General features: G+C 36.7%; 3 protein-coding genes and 1 pseudogene across 3 annotated transcripts in view; 2 read left to right on the top strand and 2 right to left on the bottom strand.

Annotated features, from left to right (window-relative positions):
• Positions 1–20,705, bottom strand: part of LOC143601874 (E3 ubiquitin-protein ligase PRT1-like) — a 228,406-nt gene that overhangs the window by 146,110 nt on the left and 61,591 nt on the right. The gene's annotated exons all lie outside the window — the stretch shown is intronic.
• On the bottom strand, positions 1,016–4,543 carry LOC143600379 (disease resistance protein RGA2-like; annotated as a pseudogene).
• LOC143600370 (putative protein S-acyltransferase 23) lies at positions 7,795–12,917 on the top strand. Its single transcript, XM_077078084.1, has 13 exons — positions 7,795–8,102; positions 8,182–8,322; positions 8,883–8,995; positions 9,092–9,171; positions 9,810–9,973; positions 10,070–10,208; positions 10,298–10,397; positions 10,474–10,531; positions 11,143–11,220; positions 11,344–11,442; positions 11,510–11,588; positions 11,679–11,827; positions 12,672–12,917. Exons 1-13 carry the CDS (start codon positions 7,866–7,868, stop codon positions 12,858–12,860), a joined length of 1,626 nt encoding a protein of 541 aa, XP_076934199.1. The 5' UTR covers positions 7,795–7,865; the 3' UTR covers positions 12,861–12,917.
• Positions 14,411–18,809, top strand: LOC143601205 (methylmalonate-semialdehyde dehydrogenase [acylating], mitochondrial-like). Its single transcript, XM_077078676.1, has 17 exons — positions 14,411–14,435; positions 14,498–14,592; positions 14,644–14,739; positions 14,822–14,983; positions 15,396–15,474; positions 15,546–15,700; positions 15,781–15,844; positions 15,931–16,010; positions 16,521–16,586; positions 16,713–16,763; positions 16,827–16,978; positions 17,069–17,159; positions 17,846–18,004; positions 18,078–18,157; positions 18,228–18,306; positions 18,396–18,486; positions 18,565–18,809. The coding sequence occupies exons 1-17, from the start codon at positions 14,411–14,413 to the stop codon at positions 18,669–18,671; spliced, it is 1,632 nt and encodes a 543-aa protein (XP_076934791.1). The 3' UTR covers positions 18,672–18,809.

The following is a 20,705-nucleotide window of genomic DNA, read 5'->3' as shown; positions in this document are numbered from 1 at the left end:
GGGTTTCCATGATGTTTTAACAATTTTTATGTAGCTCAAATGCTTAGTTGTTATTTGTTCAATTAGTTTAAGCGAGTCTAACACGCGTAACCAAGGGACCCGATAACCGATTTTGTCATGAACATGGTTGATTCGACTCTGGTTGTTCTAAACCAATTATAGGAATTATTGCTTTATGTGTTAAAACATCCAAGAAAACGTCCAACGAAAACGCCATATTTGTTTTAAAACTCACCAAAATTTGATTTCATCACCTCTCATGTGTATTTAAGTAAAGAAACACCCGATGTGTAGCTGATTTTGTACAAAAGAGTTGTTTATGTGGGAAATGTGAGTTGAAACTACATGCCTTGTAAGCATGTAATAAATGTGGCAAATCAACTACATAAATACAGGCATCCTTACCCTTAAAGCCTTTTGAGAACATCCTTGAATTCTTAATATAAAACCGTGACGATCTCTGAAAATGCCTCGACACTCTCAAAGAACAGACATGAGTAAGTCGCACCACAATCCATATGCATGCATATGTGTAAATGACACCATTGTGCCATACTACTAGCTACCAAGCATGTTGATTTTTGTAGGCCAAGAATGTCACCTTGGAAAGCAAGTCCACACGCACGAAAATTAAATGCTTTCATTTTAGTCCTAGCTTGGAAACTTTTCTAACAGACATTTCCAACCAATATGTTATATACCAAATTAAGCATGTAAACTTATATAATCTTTCTCTTGAACAATTTAGCTAACTGAATGTCAATATATCAAATGAGCATCCTATTCATAAGAAACTGTCCAACTTACACATAATGAGCACATTTGTTAATAAAGCTCCCAAATAGTCATTCTTTACCCAACAATATTTGACCGATTAAATATCAGCCCGGTTTAATAATGTGCTGATATGAGCTCAATTAACAATCAGGTGATCCAATAACTATTTATATTATTCGCATACCCAATTCAACTCTAGTTGTTTTAAACCAACTCTAGAAATTCATTGCCTTTTAATTCGGTTCAGGGAATATATACATGGGGAACATGAGCAATCTTCCACCAGTCTACACCATTCTTCGGCCAACAACGTTGCTTAAGAACAGGACAGTGGTGAATAGACAGATGCTGGAGTGCAGTAAGGCGCCGAAGAGCCACCGGCAAACTAGTCACATTCTGGCAATCTGAAATTGTCAATGACCTTAAACACACAAAGCTATCAAACCACTCTGGCAAACCACCCAGCCTGGAGCAGCTATGGAGTTGTAAACTCTCCAGTTGGGTGGCAAATTTTAGACTCGTGGGTAGAAGTTGCAGCTCGGGGCAGTTTATGAGAGTCAAGTGCTTGAGTGCAAAAAGATGGTGGAACCCATCAGGCAAAGCGGCTAGACTTGAGCAGTACATAATGGTCAAGTGTTCCAGGGAAGTGAGGTGCTGCAGCCCCAAGGAAATGAAACCCAAGTTACTGCAGTTCTCAATGGACAAGTTTTTAAGAGATTTCAAACCTCCAATCTCTTCGCCCAAAATACTAATGCTGTGGCATTCAGTGATCTCCAATGACTTCAAAGCAGTAAGTTTCTGGAAACCTTTTGGCAAAGAAGATAAACGCTGACACCAACGAATGGTTAATGTTTGTAGAGAGTTTAGGTTTTGTAACTCTGACGGCAGGGATTGAAGATTTGGGCAGGATATGATATCAACGGAAGCGAGAAGAGAATTATTTTCAAACAGTTCTGCTGGTAAAAGGAGCAACTCTCCAAAGTCTTGAATTACAAGTGTGATCAAGAGTGAAGCTGACTTGCTGGTGGGGTCTAGTATTCTCGGGCTGCAACTGTGCAGCAACAAGTGCTGAAGTGACAAGAATACAGGCGTCTGAGTAAGGTTGGGACAGTTCTTTATGGTCAACTTTCTCAATAATGGAAATACGCTTTTGTCGTCCAAACCACACCATTCTTCCAGAACCGGGAAATCTTTGATCTGCAACTCTTGTAATGATGGGAATGCCACAATGCTATTTTCACCGTAAAACTCTGGGCCAATTTTTTCAAGCTTATTCATTCCTTCAATCCTGAGTGTCTTCAAACCAAGAATATGGCCTAAAGTAGGGAGGCACACAATTTCTCTGCAGTTTATCAACTCAACAGTGGACAGCTTCCCAAGTGACCATTTAGAAAACGTCCGAGGAAATGCAAGTCCTGGGTACCCTAACACATGCAGGCTCTTCACGTTTTTGTTTGGTCTGAGGCAGGAAAGAACCTCTTCTGCTAGCTTACCATCCATGGCCATTGTTGAGGTTGGTTCTGAAGGTTCTGGCTCGGAATCTTTCTTTCCCATTTGTAACCAAGAGAGGCTACCTTTTGAAGTAGGATTCATGATGAGATTACTGTCATCATTACCCCAACACAAACCTAATGACTTCAGATACCCTTTCTTCCATATCTTGGCTTCCTTTGCTTCTTCTGTCTCACGTACATTCTCCAAATGTTTGATTTTTAGTTCTCCTCTAAGGTTTAGAGGACCTAATACCTCCAGGTTATTCAAATGGGACACTATGTACATTGGTAACGTCTGAAGTTGAAGTAGCTCCTCAATTCCATTAGGCATATGAGCCAGTCTATCGCATCCTGCTATGTTTAGATGCCTCAGATTTTGCACATTAGTCAGTTCAGGCAACTGGTTGAGATTATAGCAACTGAATAGGTTAATAGTCAGCAACGAACGCAGGAGGTTGACTCGAATGGGTAGACATTTGATACCTGAATAAGACTGGTCAAGATACTTTAAACACCGGAGATCACCAAGGGATTCAGGCAGATGTATGCTGCAATAACTCACATTCAGAACACATAAGTAGGTAAAGCTGGATAGCATCTTTGGGTGGACCGGTGCATCATATCCTCCACGTGACAGTAGTAGCAGAGTCCTCATGTGTTGTGCTTGATAGAATGTTTCAGGCAGCTGAAAAGAACCAGAAGACTCGATCGACAGATGACGAATCTGTGCAACATTAGTAGGTGAAATACCAATGCCAGAGTCTAGTGTAATGGTGTCGTATCTGGTTAAGGAGCGGGCAAGGTCATAGAAAAGGTCATGCAGCTTATACATCTTCGTTTGATCTTCGTTAATTTCCTCAAAAAAAGACATCCATGACAACTCTTTGAAGTAGTCATCTCCAGTGTCCTCTGGCTCGGTTCCTTCTTGTGATTGAATCAACCCTTCTGCCATCCATATAAGAATCAGTTCCTTTCTTTTGATTAAATAATGTTTTGGGAATACAGAACAAAATGTGAAGCAGTGCTTAAGATGCGACGGCAAGTGTAAATAACTCAGCATCAGTGCTGCTATGATTCCACTTTGGTTGCCTACGTCCAAAACCCACACATCACTATTCTGCACCACCAACCACTCTTCTTCCTTCCTCTTAAAACGCATTAAACTTCCAAGAGTTTTTACAGCTAACGGCACGCCACTACATTTCCCCAATATTCGTTTTCCAATCTCCAAAAGATTTGGGTGATTATCTTGATCTCCTTGACGAAAAGCACGTCTTTCAAATAAAGTCCAACAATCATCATCAGCCAAACCCTTGAGGTAATACGAGGAAACCTGATTTGGATCAATAATCATAGCTACTTTCTCACTACGGGTAGTCACAAGAATCTTGCTTCCATTAGCACCGCCTTGAAGCAACGGCGTTAGTTTATCCCACTTTTCTTCATCCTCGTTCCAAACATCATCAAGTACAATAAGAAACCTCTTTTTGTGTAAGATATCCCAAAACTTTGACTGAATTACATCCATCTCTGATAAATTGCATACCTCACCAGTTGCTTACTCGATAACTCGCCTCAAGATCTTCTCCACATCAAAAGTTTGAAAAACAAAAAGCCACAGTCTCAAATCAAAGTGTCTAAACACCTTATCATCAAAATATGCCAACTGGGCTAGAGTTGTCTTCCCCATGCCTCCAATACCAACTATAAAAACCGCTGGAAGGTTTCCTTCCACGCCAACATTTAATAACAACTCTGTAATTCTTTCCCTATCCTTCTCCCTTCCAAAAACTTCAGACTCAACAACAAAAAATCCAGTAGCCTGTTCATCTGAAACCGCGTTAGCACCCTGAACAGCTTCTTTCAGATGAAGGTTCTGTAACCCCTCGGTTGCAGCCGCCTCTAACACTTCTAGAACCTTCCTCACTTTCTCTGTGTTTGTAGATATAGATCTGAGTGACAACCATTTTTTAGGAATGTCATACTTTTCTTCCAGTAGCAAGTAGGGGTATGCTTTGTTTGTGAAGTCTTCAAGAAAGTCAACTGCTTTGTCAACTGTATCTTTGAGCTGAGAAATCCAGATTCTGACAACTTTGTCTGTAAGTTGTCGCTTTTCAGCGTTTTCGACAACAGCTTGGATCATGGGGAGGATCTGTTCTATCCTCTTGAAGTTGTCCCTGAGGCCACATTTATTGCCAAGTGTTTGGAGAAGAGGAGAAGCCAGTTTTTCAAAGATAACCTGCAGAAGTGGAGGTAATACCATTTCTGCCATATTTTCTTTCTTCTGTTTCTGTTGCTCTAATTCTATACTTTACTGATGGAATCAGAACCAAATAATTGGCACAGGAGCAGAATGTCAGAAATTCAGTGCAGCCTATATAGCCTTTTCTTCTCCCAAGTGCACTGATGATAAATAATAATATAATAAATTTATTAAAAGAGTTGGTGGACTTTGTAGACTTTTTTCAAGCAAGGTAATATCCTGGAAACAATTGCTTCAGAACAAATAGCTTTTTTATGGATGGATAACCTGAGTGAGGCTTCAACCGTCGGCCTAGTTTTTTTTTTTACTACCTATTTTTTTTCCTGGTTCAAGTATAATAATAGGGTAGGGACTTCTTTTTCTGACTGTAACAAAAAGTCTTAGTCACAAGTGGGCTTCCAGTTAAGTATTGTCCTGATTTTTTCTATGAATCTGTATATTCAACAAATAAATAACAATTCCAGCTAAGTATTTTCCTTATTTACTGAGGTGGTGTGCCCCTATTTGTCATCCATATTCCTCTTCTCATTTGTTGTTTGGATTATTGGCAGACATTGGCAACATGACACTTTACCACCAAGTTGGATAAAGTTGGTTTTTTCTAGGAAACATATGATTGTTCCTTTTCTTTTGGCAAGACTAAAGTGACTACTTGGAATTTGTTTAGTAACTTTGTTCATGTTATTGGTGTTTAAACTGAACTTAGTTATTTATTGCAGTACAAGGGTCTAAACGTCATTGCTGTAAAGTATGTTTATGGGTCAAAGTGTCATTGTAAATACTTAGGGATTAACCGGTATATTGCGAAACGACACATCCATTATGTTGGCCACAACCCTTGAAATCACACAAAATAAGGCCATAACTTAGAGAAGATGATTGCACTCTCAGTATGTTCTCTTTCCCGCTCATTAGAAACTAGCCGAGAATAAAAGCGCCTTGTTGACTGACTTGTTTAAACTCATTTACGCATTCCATGATAATGTTCTTCTTTTGAATCCTAGACTACAGAACTTACTCCTTGGTTTAAAGATTAGTTTTTCTTACTTTAGTAATCATGGAATAATTTCAACATCTCCTTTACATTCACACATCGGTGAATCGATCTATACAAAAAAAAAATATATATAAAAAATTTAAAAAAATTGGCACTTGATCTTTGTAATCTTGATAAACAACATCAGGAACATCTTGACCAGATCTTAGTGTGATTCACTCAATCGAAAATCAAGCTTATGGTAAAATTGCAATTGTAGAACCGATAGACTTGTGTTTAAATTGGTCTAACAGGTTCGAATGATTGGTTCTCGTGCACAATAGCATCATGGACGTTTCCAAATTATGTCAGCTATCAACTTTCGAGTGTTGCCGAAGAATGACTACAAGGGCTAATAAAAAAACACGTGGGATATGTTTATATTAAAGTTTAACAGCTATCTTTCGTTCGCATGTGCGTAACTTGAATGAAGAATAACTATAGCTGTAATTATAAAAACGGAAAGTATACTACACAGATGATTTGTTTAAAGTTACTAGTTTTTTTAGGAGAGCTTTTGTGTTTAGGTCATCGCAGTTTCCGAATTACACACCATCACTATAAAAATAATAATATGACAGAATTACAAATTTTGTCCTTTAAAATAAGACGAATTACGGTTCGTGTCCTTTTCTAAGTTTCCTTGCAGGCGGTGTACTTTAAACTTTTTTTTCCTACAAGTTTTGTCCTTTACGCTAACTGGGTTAGAAAAAGTCAGTTAAATGCCCTCACGTGAGACGCATGTGAGGGCATTTTTGTCTTTTCGTCTACCTGCAACTTCTTCTTCCTCTTTTCTTCTTCCCCCTATCTCTCCTCTCATGTGCATCCACCATCACCACCCACCTTCTTCTTTCAACATCCAAAACCCCACCACCACCTGTTGCCGACTGCCACCACTACCCACCACCTACCGCCGCCACCATCACCTGAACAACTGCCGTCATGTGTCTAATTCAAACATCTCCACAGCAATCTCCCGCCGCCGGTCACACAATTCCTTCCATCTCGAATACTCTCCGTCAACGACTGTAAAGCCCGAATTTCATAGTTGTTGATGCTACCCATTCAACAAAATCAAAATTAGTAATAAAATGTTACACTGAAGAGAAGAATGTACAAAGAAAGCTTCGAATCACAGGCGATAACAGCTCCCACCCACCACATCATTACCACGCCGACATCGCCGCCATCTAGGGTTCCACGGAAGAACCCGACGGCGACGGTCAACAATGATGAAGAGATACAAGGTTACCTTGCCCTATCGGAGAACACCATCGCCAATGACTCAGACCACCGTAGGTAACACTCATCGCTTCAGCAGACAACCACCACAACCGCCACCTAGGGTTCTGATAGGGAACCCGGTAACAAATCTGAGATCCGGGTTAATATTTTAGGGTTTCGTGGTCGATTTAAAAAGTTTGGGCTTCGTGGTGGCAGTTGCAGGTGTTGGCTGTTGTGTAGTGGTGGTTGCTGTATGGTGGTGTGGTTGTTTCTGGTGGCAGTTGCAGGTTTGGGCTTCGGAGGGTTTCTTGACGGATTCGGAGCGATTAAGGGTGGAATTAGGTGAGGGTTTTAGTGGGTAATCGATGGCTGAGGTTGAATTGATGGTGTAAGATCGGTTGTAGATTGAGGGTTGTTTTTTGTGGTGATCGGAACCGATCATTTTTAGGGTTTTCGATTGAATTGAAATGAATTCGGATTGGGATGATGATGGTTTGATTTTGTAGGTGAGATTGAAGGTGATGGTGGCGGCGGTAGGTGGTGGGTAGTGGTGGCAGTCGGCAACAGGTGGTGGTGGGGTTTTGGATGTTGAAAGAAGAAGGTGGGTGGTGATGGTGGATGCACATGAGAGGAGAGATAGGGGGGAAGAAGAAAAGAGGAAAAAGAAGTTGCAGGTAGACGAAAAGACAAAAATGCCCTCACATGCGTCTCACGTGAGGGCATTTAACTGACTTTTTCTAACCCAGTTAGCGTAAAGGACAAAACTTGTAGGAAAAAAAAGTTTAAAGTACACCGCCTGCAAGGAAACTTAGAAAAGGACACGAACCGTAATTCGTCTTATTTTAAAGCACAAAATTTGTAATTCTGTCTAATAATATGGAATAATAGTGAATTTTAAGAAAACTAAGAAGACAAAATTCTGGTCATAAACCCATTTCTTCTACAAGAAGCCCCAAACCCAAGTTTCATTGCAATCTTGAACTATTCCACTCATCAAAGTAGCAATCTTTCTTCAAACCCCACTTCAACAACTACTTGATACACCTCCCAAATCAAAACCCTTGTTCAATCAATGGCTTTATCCGAGATCGAAATTGTTTCCGACTCTTCCAAAGACAACAAACCCAACACAGAACAAGTTGTAATCGTTGACGTGTTTGGTGCTTCTGCTTACGGCGATCTTCCCAAATTAATAAAATTCGTTGAAGAAGATGGTGCTTCTCTTAATCAACCGGATGGTAATGGGTATTACCCGCTTCAGTGGGCTGCTCTTAATAACTTTGCTGATGGTGTTCAGTATGTTATCGAGGTATGTGTGTGTTTTGGTTGATTATGGTTAGTTAATAATCAGATCTGTGTGTTGAGATCTTAACCGGTTGTTAATATAGCATGGTGGTGATGTTCATGCTGTTGATCACGTGGGCCAGACTGCGTTGCATTGGGCGGCGGTTCGGGGTTCGGTTGCGGCTGCAGAGGTGTTGTTGCAGAATGGTGCGCGTGTTGAGGCGGCTGATGTGAATGCTTATAGGGTAAATCGTTTTAGTTTAGTGCAAAATCAACTGTGGATTAGGAATAGGGGTGTAAACGAGTTGAGCTGAGCCCGAGCTTGACTAGGCTCGAGCTCAACTCGTTTCGACTTACGAGAGCTCGGCTCGTTTTGAGCTCTTTTGCTAAAGACCGACTTCGGCTCGTGATTCGTTTTTTTAAGCTCGAACTCGGCTGATTTATTATTTTTTAATTAAATTTTATGCATTTTTAGTAATTTTGAGAAAAACCTCATACGAGGCTAAGTTCGGTTTGGGCTCATGTGCAGTACCTTAAACGAGCCAAAGCATTACTCAAGCTGGCTAGCAGTGTGAAATTATTAGATACGAGTCCAAGAGTTGAAGCTTAAAAATACACAAGGCTCAACGAGCCTAAACAAGCTTTATTTGAGGTTTGGGCTTGATAAGGCTTGGTTCATTTCGAGCTGTTTATCGATCCGATTTCGAGTAGCTCGCTAGCTGCTCAGCTCGTTTGCACCCCTAATTATGAAATTTTAAGTTAATAATATAGTTATAGAAGCTTTCAGTTATGGGCTTTACTGCAGACAGTTCATGTTGCAGCCCAGTATGGTCAAACATCATTCTTGAACTACATTGTAGCCAAATATCATGCTGATTTTGATGTACCAGATAATGATGGAAGGACCCCTCTTCATTGGTATGTTAAACTCATGAGTATGGGAGCACTTTAATATTAATAAAAATTTTTAAAATTGAATATGGTAATGATATGTTCTTAATTATGCTCAATTAGGGCTGCTTATAAAGGATTTGCAGATACAATAAGATTACTTCTTTTTTGGGATGCCTATCAAGGAAAACAAGATAAAGAAGGTACTTTCTTTTTATTTATAATGTATTATAGGCTCATATTAAGGGGTGGTTTTGATAGCCGATGTTAGGATCGAATCAAACAATACGAATCTGTCGAATACAAATTGAGATTCGGAGACTCTCAATTTGTATGAATCAATGATGAAATCACAAGAACACAATGATGCAAATATTAATCCCATTTCTTGTATTTCTGTGAAGCTTGATTTTTTACACAATGAAAACCCTAGATCTTATGTCTATTTAGAGTCCCAAATGCAAGAATGAGAAAATAACAATAAAGCCCCTAAAATATAACTCTCGTTCACAACACACCATCATACCCAACATGACCTTTCTTACGCAACAATGAGCTTCCATGCTAAACATTAACTTTGACTCAAAACAACTTCCATGCGAACTTTGATAAACATCAGTCTCAAGTTATTAATCTCAACTGTCAATTATGGATTGTTAGTTAAGTTTGCATTTATCTCAATAATCAGAATTAGTAGTTTACCATACATCCAAAACTGATTAATGCAACAAGTTGCTTTAATTGATGTAAACACACATCCAGACACGGTGAGGCACCCCCAATACAAGTTAACCGTTGGGCGTTGGATGAATTCCACAATGACAAATACATTCTTTGGTAGGTTGCACCCCTTTGCATTGGGCTGCATTGAGAGGGAATCTGGAGGCTTGCATTGTACTTATACATGCAGGGACAAAACAGGAATTAATGGTGAAAGATAATGCTGGATTTACACCTGCACAAATTGCAGCAGACAGGGGCCATCGCCACATTTCTTTAATCCTTGTGTGTATCGTTTTTTCTAATAATAATTATTTCAACAATATAAGCTTTGCACAAAGAGAGACTTATTTGATAACGTTATAATCTCAATTAATGCAGTCTAATGCTCTTCGTGGACACAACAGTTGTTGGAAAGATAAAGGCTGGATCAATAAAGTTTGGGATATAGGTTATGCCCCTGTATTGTTCTGCATAGTATTTGTCTGCACGATAATTTTCATCAATTCTATTCTTTTTGGTGGGTAAATGTAAATCAACAGTTAATAATATGTTCTCTTTGAGTTAATTAAGGATGCTAATCAGGATGTTTTGTTTTTTCCATGTCAGCTTCTAATCTTGTTAAGGTGACTGCTGTTGTTGGGCTTTGGGGATGGACTGCTGTTTCACTATCAATTGCTTCACTATTGATGTTTGTCCGTTGCAGCAGGCACGCTTTATTTAGTTACGTTAAAAAAAGTTAATAATATTTTTCCTTCCTTAATTCATGATTTATTTGGTTGCAGTAAAGATCCCGGTTATGTGAAAACATCTGGAGGGATTAATAATAATGCTGATGCAGAGGTATACTTCTTGATTATTAATTGATAAAGTAAATCTTGCTCACATAAATGTAACAAAATACATTAACGATGTGTGACTGTACATTTAAATGCTAAACTTATGGTTTTCACAAGAAATCGACATTTTTTTTACTAATGAATAATCATAAATTGCATACATGATAATCAAACCAAAAACCCTTTAAATAAGACTTAAAACTTGAAACACAAGAAACCTGAAAGACCATCAAATAGGAGACTATAAAAAACCAGCATCTAAATCCTAAAAGGCCAATAATAATTTGACTCTAGAATATTCCTAATCCAAATCAGACTCCAGTCCAAACTCTGACCCATTTCACATGTGAACCCAAAGGATTAAGTCTAGCAAAACAGAATAAAAAGTACTAAGAGACTTAGGTGGTGTTATACGTGCTTTTAAACAGATGGTTGCAACATTCGAGAACGGAAAATTTGGCTGCAACAGAGTAATATGTTAGAGATAGTGAAGTAACTTGCACTTACCCTGGTCCCTAAAAAAGCCGATTTTATTTCAAAAACGTGTTACCTGCTTCTTAAAATCTAATCTTTTATGCCCCAAAAGATAGTTTATGATTCTTGTGATGTTTGCAGGGTCCTTTGTTGAAAATTGATCTGACCAACACGGCTAATTGGACTGGAAATTGGTCCCAGCTTTGTCCTACTTGCAAGGTTCTTATAAGCTTATTCTATACTTCACCTACAAGTTAAAATATTTAACTTAAAAGAATATTCATCTTACATTGATCTTCTAAAGGCTTTAATATATTGATGTTAAATGACTATTTTGCCCAGATAATAAGACCCGTTCGCTCCAAACACTGTCCTACATGCAAACGCTGTGTGGAACAATTTGACCACCACTGCCCCTGGATCTCAAATTGTGTGGGAAAGGTATTTATTCAATATATTTAACATATTTCAAGAAACTATTATTGCAATTGTTTTTCTATTATTGCAGAAGAATAAATGGGATTTCTTCGTCTTTTTATTCTTGGGCCTATTGACTTCATTGATAGGCGGGGTGGTCGCTGTTCATAGTATGTTAAAATCAATAACTCACAAACACCTGTATTTTTGCGATGTTTATTGTGTATTCAAATTTTATATCTTTACTCTTGAAACAACAGGAATGTGGACTTCGATACCAGCATTGCAGAGTGAAGAATCTTGGATTCATCATGTTGTTTTTCAACATCCTGGTGCTGCTGTCTTTCTTTTTTTTGATTCATTTATCTTGCTTGCTGCTGGAACTTTGTTCGTCATACAAGCTTACCAGGTGATAATTCTCTCAATCTTATAACATACAAGTAAATCCAAACTAGGGGTGTAAACAAGCCGAGCCTGACTAGGCTTGAGCTCGGCTTGTTCAACTTACAAGAGCTCGAGCTCTGCTCATGAGTAGATTTTAAAGCTCGAGGTTGACTCAGGCCGGGCTCGTTTATTGTTGATTAGTTAATTTATACACGCTACTAATTGTTTTACATAAATTTTTTTTATTATAATTGTTATACATAATGTCTTATTTGGTTATATCAAATTTTTATATGCACTAATAGTTATTATACATATTTAATATATATTAAACAAAAACTATATAAAGTATAGACTCATTTAGGCTCCCAAGCGGTCTGAAGCCCGACTCAGGCTGGGCTCGTTTATTGTTTATTAGTTAATTTGTTCACAATTTTAACTGCTATACATATATATTTTTTAATTATAATTGTTATACATAACATAAAAATATAAAATATATTTTTTAGTTATTTTTTTTATCAAAATTGTATATATAATAGTAATTGTTACATAAATATATTTATATATTTAATATACTAAATAAAAACTATATAAATTATAGGCTCGTGAGCCAACTCGAGCTTGATAAATGAAGCTTGGGCCTGTTAAGGAAGCTTATTTTTAGGCCGGAGCTCGCTTAAGCTCGGATAGATTCGAGCATTTAAGCGAGCTGATCTCGAGCGGCTTGGCTCGTTTACACCCTTAATCCTTACTCCTACAACCGTTTTGCAGTTGATATTTTATTTTGATAATTTAATATTACATAATAATTGTAGTGGGAAAAGCCAAGTTGTTTTGTTTTGACAAATGGTGTTTTGTGAATGCAGATTGGTAGAAACATAACAACAAACGAATATGTAAATGCTACACGATACGCATATCTTCAAGGAGCACAAGGGGGGTTTCATAACCCGTATAACCATGGAATTGTCAAGAATTGTTCAGACTTTCTTATCCGAGGTTATACAGATGACGATGAAGTTAAATGGCCACCTATGCAACAGGCTGCCAGATAGCAGTACCCTATTGAGAGTTGAGGGGACTAAACTTCAAACTGTTTTAACACTAGTTTATTAGGAAAAAAACATTACATCTTCATTTGTTACAAAATGATGGTTTGTATACTCATGTTTTAGATATGTATTTTGTAGATTGCAAAGGTGACTGACTGACAATGTTGACAAATATATGAATGTATTTAGAAAACATGGAAACTGAAGTTAAATTTTACATTGCTTTCTAATAGTAAAAATACAAAGACAATGGGGCAAGAAGATATTGCTAGATGTTCGCCACTGTGTCAATTTTTAATGAAGCGTCTTATTCCTTTTATGACACTCCCTTGTCGGACATCCAGTTGATTTTGTTTTTTTCTCGTATTACTGTACCTGGTTGTAACTTTTTACGGCGTCACATTTGAGGATCCTCTCCTCTCTAATTACATCTCACTGAGTTACGAAATAATTTATTAGCGATATTAGTTGCTTCACTTGACTATGGACTTCCTAGTTATAGAGTCTAAAGGCTTTAGATGAGTGAAAATGTACACAAATTCAACATGGTACCTTTTGCCACCATGATCTTGCTATGAAAGTAGGAATGTGAAGAATATTGATATGGTTATATGGAAACTATTGTGCATAATCTTAGGGGTGTATGTGTACAAAAATTGTAATATGATGATATCTTGTATGTTAGAAAAACAAATATGGTCTAAACGTATTTAAACACATACTTGAACTTCACAACTATGTACTCTTTTAGCTTATTATCACCAATCATGAGCCTAGATAAAGATAAATTGCTCTTAACAATGAGAGTTGAAGAGAGCCCCAAATATTTATAATGCTCTAGACAACACAATGATCAAGACTTTATTTGACAATCAAACAAATATCAAATATTGTACTACACCTATAACTTATGAAAAAGTTTTAAGCTATTCACATATCTTGCAAGGGGTTGGTAGCTGGTACACAACACCATCCAAGAAGTGTACAATAGTGTGTATATCAGCCGTACAATGTCAACCGAAATCTGTACATTAGAGCATGTCACATCATACGATTCATATGATAGAGTGAAAAATAGTCATAATACAACTTGTATGATTTTGTACGATATAATCAAATATAGCCATTTTTTTTTCTATAACGTAACTGCATGACTAATTAACGTTACTCAAAGTCATCTAGTTAGGGAATATTTTATGTTTTAGGCTTTATCATGACTCATGAGATGAGAGTTGGCTTGTGTATGATTGGACCGGACCGGAGAGAGTTACAATTAGATGCCCCGTATTAAAAAAGTAAATAATGACGTGTGCTCTTATCTCTTAATATATTTAATAATATAAATAATAATAATTAATTATATTAACACTCATGTCCAAATTTGATTATTATTATTATTATTATAGTGGTCATCCTCACTGACTGTCACGCTTGCTTTGTTTGTGCTAATCCTAATCCTAATCCTAATCCGAATCCGAATCCGAATCCGAATCCGAATCCGATCACTCACTTCTTCCACCTTGAAATTGACGAGATCCATCTCTGCAGAAACCATGCTGCGACTATCAATCCGACGAGGTAAACTTTGACTAATCCATTCACAATCTCTATTCTATATTTGCTGATCGAATTGACAGCAGGTTCTACTTTGAGTCCTCAAATATTATTCGCCCTAAACCTAAAGTATTATTCTACCGCTACACAGCAATCTCTGAGACACAACGATCCTCCTCCTGTATGCTCTCTTTGCCCCAAACTTTATTAGTTTAAATAATTAATCACAAAGTATGCATGTTTTGTTGTGAATCAGAAAGTGCCAAATCTAATTGGAGGTAGCTTTGTTAACTCACAATCATCGGACTTTATTGATGTTATCAATCCGGTAACTCCTTTCTCACTTCTTGCATGCTCTTTTTTCTTATTATTCTTGTTTATTTAATTAAGTATTATTTGTTTGGACTTAGGCTACACAACAAGTTGTTTCTCAAATACCCTTGACCAAAACTGAGGAGTTTCAAGCTGCTGTTTCTGCTGCCAAACAGGCGTTTCCAGCATGGCGTAACACGCCAATCACCGCTCGCCAACGCGTCATGTTGAAGCTTCAACAACTTATTAGAAGAGACATGGTTAGCACTTAGCATATACTTATCAGTTACAAATTTGTTCTTTTGTCTATGGAATCATCAAACACTTGTTTATTTATGTTCGTTAGTTTATGTTTGTTAATATATTCATTTAAATTCTTTAGGCTCATTATAATTTACTCTAGTTTTGTTAACTTTTTAGGCCAAACACATCATTGTTCACATTTGGTTCTAATTGGTTTAGCTCGGTTATGTTCATTCATGAACTGAACCATTTGTTTGTACTGTTAATGAACGAACATAAATACATTCATTTTCTTAACTAATGAACATGGACAAGAAAACATTGTTTGTTTAATTGTTCATGTCCGATCGGTTAAAGTTGACAAACGAACATGAACACGCTCCATTTGTGTTCGTTCGGTTCATTTACAAGCCTATCCATTTGTCTCAGGCCAAGCTTGCCATGAACATTACTACAGAGCAAGGAAAGACCTTGAAGGATGCACAGGGTGACGTGTTCCGTGGACTCGGTAGGTTATTTCATATTATAATACCTAAGTTTTAAATAATACTTAATGTATGGTATTATTTGATTTTAAAGAGGTGGTCGAACATGCTTGTGGAATGGCGAGTTTACAAATGGGTGAGTTTTCTTCAAATGTATCCAATGGAATTGATACGTACAGTATCAGAGAGCCACTTGGTGTATGTTCGGGTATATGCCCCTTCAACTTCCCAGCAATGATTCCCTTGTGGGTATGTTTGCTAATATCAGATTGTTTGATATATGTGTTATTGTTATTGTAAAAAAAATGCTTATTTTATTTTGTTTGCAGATGTTTCCAGTTGCTGTTACCAGTGGTAATACTTTTGTTCTAAAGCCGTCAGAGAAAGATCCAGGTCATTTTCACATATCTATTAAGTATTTTATTTCTGAAATTTTGTTTTATACTGATATATCTTTGCAATTTTGTACCCTCTTTTAGGGGCTTCTATGTTACTTGCTGAGCTGGCGATGGAAGCCGGTTTACCCAACGGTGTGCTGAATATTGTTCATGGCACCCATGTATGTTTCCTCCTTACTAATCATAACATCTTTGCTATTTTTCTTTCATTATCTTTATACTTGATAAATAAAGTACATGTGTTGCACAATTCTAGGGCCCCTAAATTGTTTTTTCCTGCTTTTTTTCTCCAAACATTCCTTTATTTTCCTCCGCAATCAAATTATCGTTTCTTTAGATCCCCTGCAATAGAATCGCCGGTTTCCTTATTTTAGGTATTAGTTTTGACTATTATATCTATACCTGATAAATAAGTTACTATCCACTGCCACATGCCACAATTCTGTGAGCTCAACCTACTTTTTCCTGCTTTTCTTATTTCACCTCTCACCCCTTCGTAATAAATAAATTTACAACTTGCAAAACTAAAAAAAATTGACTTCAGTTCGAAACACGGGATTCCTTTATTTAATCTAGTGTGCTTATAGAATATTAGTTTACAAAATTGTAGAAAGAAGCATATGTAACACATGAGCTTTTGTATTAATCCACTGATATTTGTTTTGAGGCAGGACATTGTGAATGCTATCTGTGATGATGAAGACATTAAGGCTATATCATTTGTTGGTTCAAACACGGTAGGTAATATTTTATGGTTTTATTCTTTCATTGTTAAGATTGTACTGCATGTATGTTGTTTTTTACTTTACAATAATAATGTTATAAGCTATTGATATCTATTTACTTTTCATTTTTCATTCTAGGCGGGAATGCATATATATGCAAGAGCATCAGCCAAAGGAAAACGTGTTCAGGTACACTCACTTTTGTGTATTTTCCAAGTGATTCAAGTTTATAACCGATTAATATTTTTGCAGTCAAATATGGGAGCTAAAAACCATGGTATTGTAATGCCCGATGCGAGCGTTGATGCTACTTTAAATGCTTTAGTTGCTGCTGGTTTTGGGGCTGCAGGACAAAGGTGTATGGCTTTGAGCACTGTTGTTTTTGTCGGAGATTCAAAAGAATGGTATTTTATTTAATTCTGATCACTTTTCTTTTTTAGGTAGGTTAGTTTATTTCATTTAATTCTACTAAATATATGTTTGTTGTGTTACAGGGAAAATGAGTTGGTGAAGCGTGCCAAGTCATTAAAAGTAAATGCGGGGACAGAACCTGATGCTGACTTAGGTCCAGTAATTAGCAAACAGGCAAGTGTATATTTTTTAAATCAGTTAAATACAGTTTTAGCTCCTGTGTTTGACTCACATAACCATTTGAGTCCATTAGTTATAATTTGACTTTTTTAGTTTATTTTCGTTTCATTTAAAGTCATACAACTAACACGATCCATTTTTTTTGTTAAGTTTGCGTGAAAAGACCAAAATTTCCCTGTTTTAAAAAAATTTAAAACATTAAAATGCTTGGGTTTAATTGAAACGAAAATGAAACTATTGGATTAAAAACTAATGTACTAAAATGGTTATTTGGGTCAAGCCACAGGGACTAAAACCATCTTATACTCCTAGTCCGATAGTTCTAGTTTGATCATTTAAGTCCAAGTTAAGTCAAGTTAAGTCAAACTACTAACAGCATCCATTTTTTTCTAAGTTGTGTGAAAAGACCAAAATACCCCTGTTATTAAAAATTAAAAAACATAAAAATGAGTGTTTTGACTTTTTAGAAAAAAATAAACGGTGTTAAAGGCTTGGGTTTAACTGAAATGGAAATGACACTGTTGGGCTAAAAACTATTTGACTAAAATCGTACTTAATATTTGACACTGTTGGGCTAAAAACGGTGTTAAAGGCTTGGGTTTAACTGAAATGGAAATGACACTGTTGGGCTAAAAACTATTTGACACTGTTGGAAATGACACTCTTTTAAAATTAATCAGGCAAAAGAGCGAGTGTGCAGATTGGTTCAGAGTGGTGTCGAAAGTGGTGCTAGACTGCTGCTTGATGGAAGAGATATTGTGGTTCCAGGATATGAACAAGGGAACTTTGTGGGACCCACAATTTTGTCTGGTGTTACTGAAGATATGGAATGCTACAAGGTATTTGTTTCTCCATTACATACAATTTTGTTTTTCTTTCTTTGAAACCTGGCTTATGTTTTTAATATTTCAGGAAGAGATATTTGGCCCGGTTCTTCTTTGCTTGCAGGCTGGCAGCTTGGAGGAGGCGATTAATATTGTTAACAGAAATAAGTAATTTGTTTCTTCACAATAACTAGTGTTGATGTTGAAACCTTTTATTAAAGAGAAGTTTGTTTTGCAGGTATGGCAATGGAGCAGCTATTTTCACATCATCTGGTGTGGCTGCTAGAAAATTTCAAACGGATATTGAAGCCGGACAGGTAATAAAATAATACATTAACAATAAGGACACCTATTGTTAGAAACTTAGAATACAAGAATACAAAGAAACTAATGTTTGTGCATGTAGGTTGGCATAAATGTTCCAATTCCAGTTCCGTTACCGTTTTTCTCGTTTACGGGGTCTAAAGCGTCTTTTGCTGGTGACCTCAACTTCTATGGTGCGTGCTAACGTGTTTTCTTTTTTTAAATGCATATAGTATAAACGGGCGTCAATTTGATGAGTTGTGAATTTGTAGGCAAAGCGGGGGTTAACTTTTATACTCAGATCAAAACTGTGACTCAACAATGGAAGGATTTAGGTGGTTCTGGGGTTTCTCTTGCAATGCCAACTTCTCAGAAGTAGTCAAGTCTTTATAATTATGAAAGTTGCAATGACAAACTGTTTGGTTTATGTATTCTGTACTCAAGCTACCAATCAAATTCAGTGAGTAATTAGTTGTCAATCAAATTATAAAGGTTTTCTGTGGTTTTAAACATGACCAAACTAATAATCAATTATAAAAAGTAAATGCAAAAGAGGTCACTGTTGAGGCATCTATTAGTGCTTAACATGTTGAGACCTGATAATAGAAATAAATTGGTCAAACCTGTTCTTGAACCAAGTTTTACTGTTTTTGTAAATTTCCTAATTAAAGGGCTCAAAACCTATTATGAAACTAAACTTCAACCCATAACAAGAGGCAAAATTGATGATGTATCTCCAGAAAATTGCAACTAGCAACAATAATTGTGGGACGACGATCTCAAAACAAGCACTTGATGAAGAGCCAAAGAATAGAAAGGGATTGGGTTACAAATCTTTTATGTGATGTGTAGTGATAATGTTGCAGCGTTTTTGGAGTGCCACATGGGATGGGCAACGCCTCACTACGCATGCCCTTAAAGCTTTGTTTTCTTCAAATTACTTATAGCTATGATTCCACCGTTTTGCTCGCTTGAAATGATTATCAAAATTAACACTCGTCGGTAGCAACCTTCTCTTCATCATTAGTAGCCTTTATGAGTTTCGGTCAAAACACTCATAAGTAGTGGTAAATATCTTCAACAAAGATCATTCTTTGCTACAATTTGTTTTACGATAGAAGTGACTTGTCTTTTTACAGTTTCATATTATCAACATGTTTTTAATGACAGTGTTACAAAACTCTTGTTTGTTTAAAATTGAATCAATGCATCTCATTTGAAAGTGTTATCAACAAATTATTGTATTTTCTTTTCTTTGGATAAAATTCACTTCTGTTTGTATCACTGGGCTACAGAGCTTAGAAGAATAGAAGCTTCCAAATCATTCAAGAATTTTGGATTTCTTGTACCATTTTCGCCACAATCTAGTAGTCAAAAATAGTTATTTTTAGAATATAACAAAGACTATAGACAAGTTCCTATTGGTTGACTTGACCACAATCAGTTTAAACTTACTTAACCCAAAAATACGAAATCTAGTTCGAAGTTTGAACTCTAATAAACACCTTTAAGTTCAAGTCATGTTTTCTATCCTCATCCTCGTAGTTAGGTTTAAACATCTAACTAAGGCAATGTGTAATGACGGCAAAACACAACAATAAGGGGCACAAATTGGAGGAACCCCCCCCCCCCCCCCTTTTCCCCTGCGGTGATAAGAGGGGGGTCATAACAAAAAAGTACATGCACCCATGTGACATGTTTTAAAAAGCAAAGCAATAATGAGTACTATCTCTCAAATATTAGAATAAATTTTTGATACTTGGCTTGGGACGTACTCAGCTGAACAAATAAATGAACTAGTCCAACTAATGCCACTAAGTGATAAAGAATGTGAAAAAATTATTTGAAAATAAAAGTCTTAGAGAAATAATGTTAGGGGTGGGGCTGGATTGCTTAGGCTATTTGTCGCCAGATGTGTTTTGGATTTAATACTATTATATTAGTATTATATATATACATATGAGGCTACAGCACCATTACACCTCTAAAACAATAATATTTCTTTTGCTGACTGGATGACAAAAATCACTCACAATTTGTAGCCCCCACTATACATAGCCTAAGCAATCCTACCCCACCCAGCCCTTGTGAAAATGCAGGAGCCGAGTCACACACCAAATGTGCCCTTAAATCAATATCGTTTTAATTAAAAATGCATTTATATCTAAAATTTGTTTATCATTTATAAACATCTCACGTCATAGATGAGGAATGAATATATAAAGAAAATGAATAGTGCATCCGTATGTTAAAAAAATCACTGCAACTTTGCTAAAATTGTTTCTTATTTAAGGATTTTGATGGTGTGGTAATTTAAATAATTTTAATAAAATTTTCCTAAAACTTTAGAGATCGGTTTAAACGGAGATCATGACGAGGATGCTCTAAACATGACAAAAGTAATAACGATGAT

Source organism: Bidens hawaiensis, unplaced genomic scaffold (genome assembly GCF_021521415.1).
Source record: "Bidens hawaiensis isolate Kalapana, Puna unplaced genomic scaffold, B.hawaiensis_p1.1 tig00001960_1, whole genome shotgun sequence".
In the NCBI taxonomy this organism is placed as follows: domain Eukaryota; kingdom Viridiplantae; phylum Streptophyta; class Magnoliopsida; order Asterales; family Asteraceae; genus Bidens; species Bidens hawaiensis.
Note: the sequence above shows the minus strand (reverse complement) of the source record. Positions and strands in the feature narration are given on the sequence as shown.

Coding starts and splice junctions, on each gene's coding strand:
- LOC143600370 (XM_077078084.1), top strand. CDS start 7,866: ATGGCTTTATCCGAGATCGAAATTGTTTCCGACTCTTCCAAAGACAAC. Junction 8,996..9,091: donor GGAAGGACCCCTCTTCATTG/GTATGTTAAACT, acceptor ATGCTCAATTAG/GGCTGCTTATAAAGGATTTG. Junction 11,828..12,671: donor TCGTCATACAAGCTTACCAG/GTGATAATTCTC, acceptor TTGTGAATGCAG/ATTGGTAGAAACATAACAAC.
- LOC143601205 (XM_077078676.1), top strand. CDS start 14,411: ATGCTGCGACTATCAATCCGACGAG. Junction 16,011..16,520: donor ATATTGTTCATGGCACCCAT/GTATGTTTCCTC, acceptor GTTTTGAGGCAG/GACATTGTGAATGCTATCTG. Junction 18,307..18,395: donor CGGATATTGAAGCCGGACAG/GTAATAAAATAA, acceptor TTGTGCATGTAG/GTTGGCATAAATGTTCCAAT.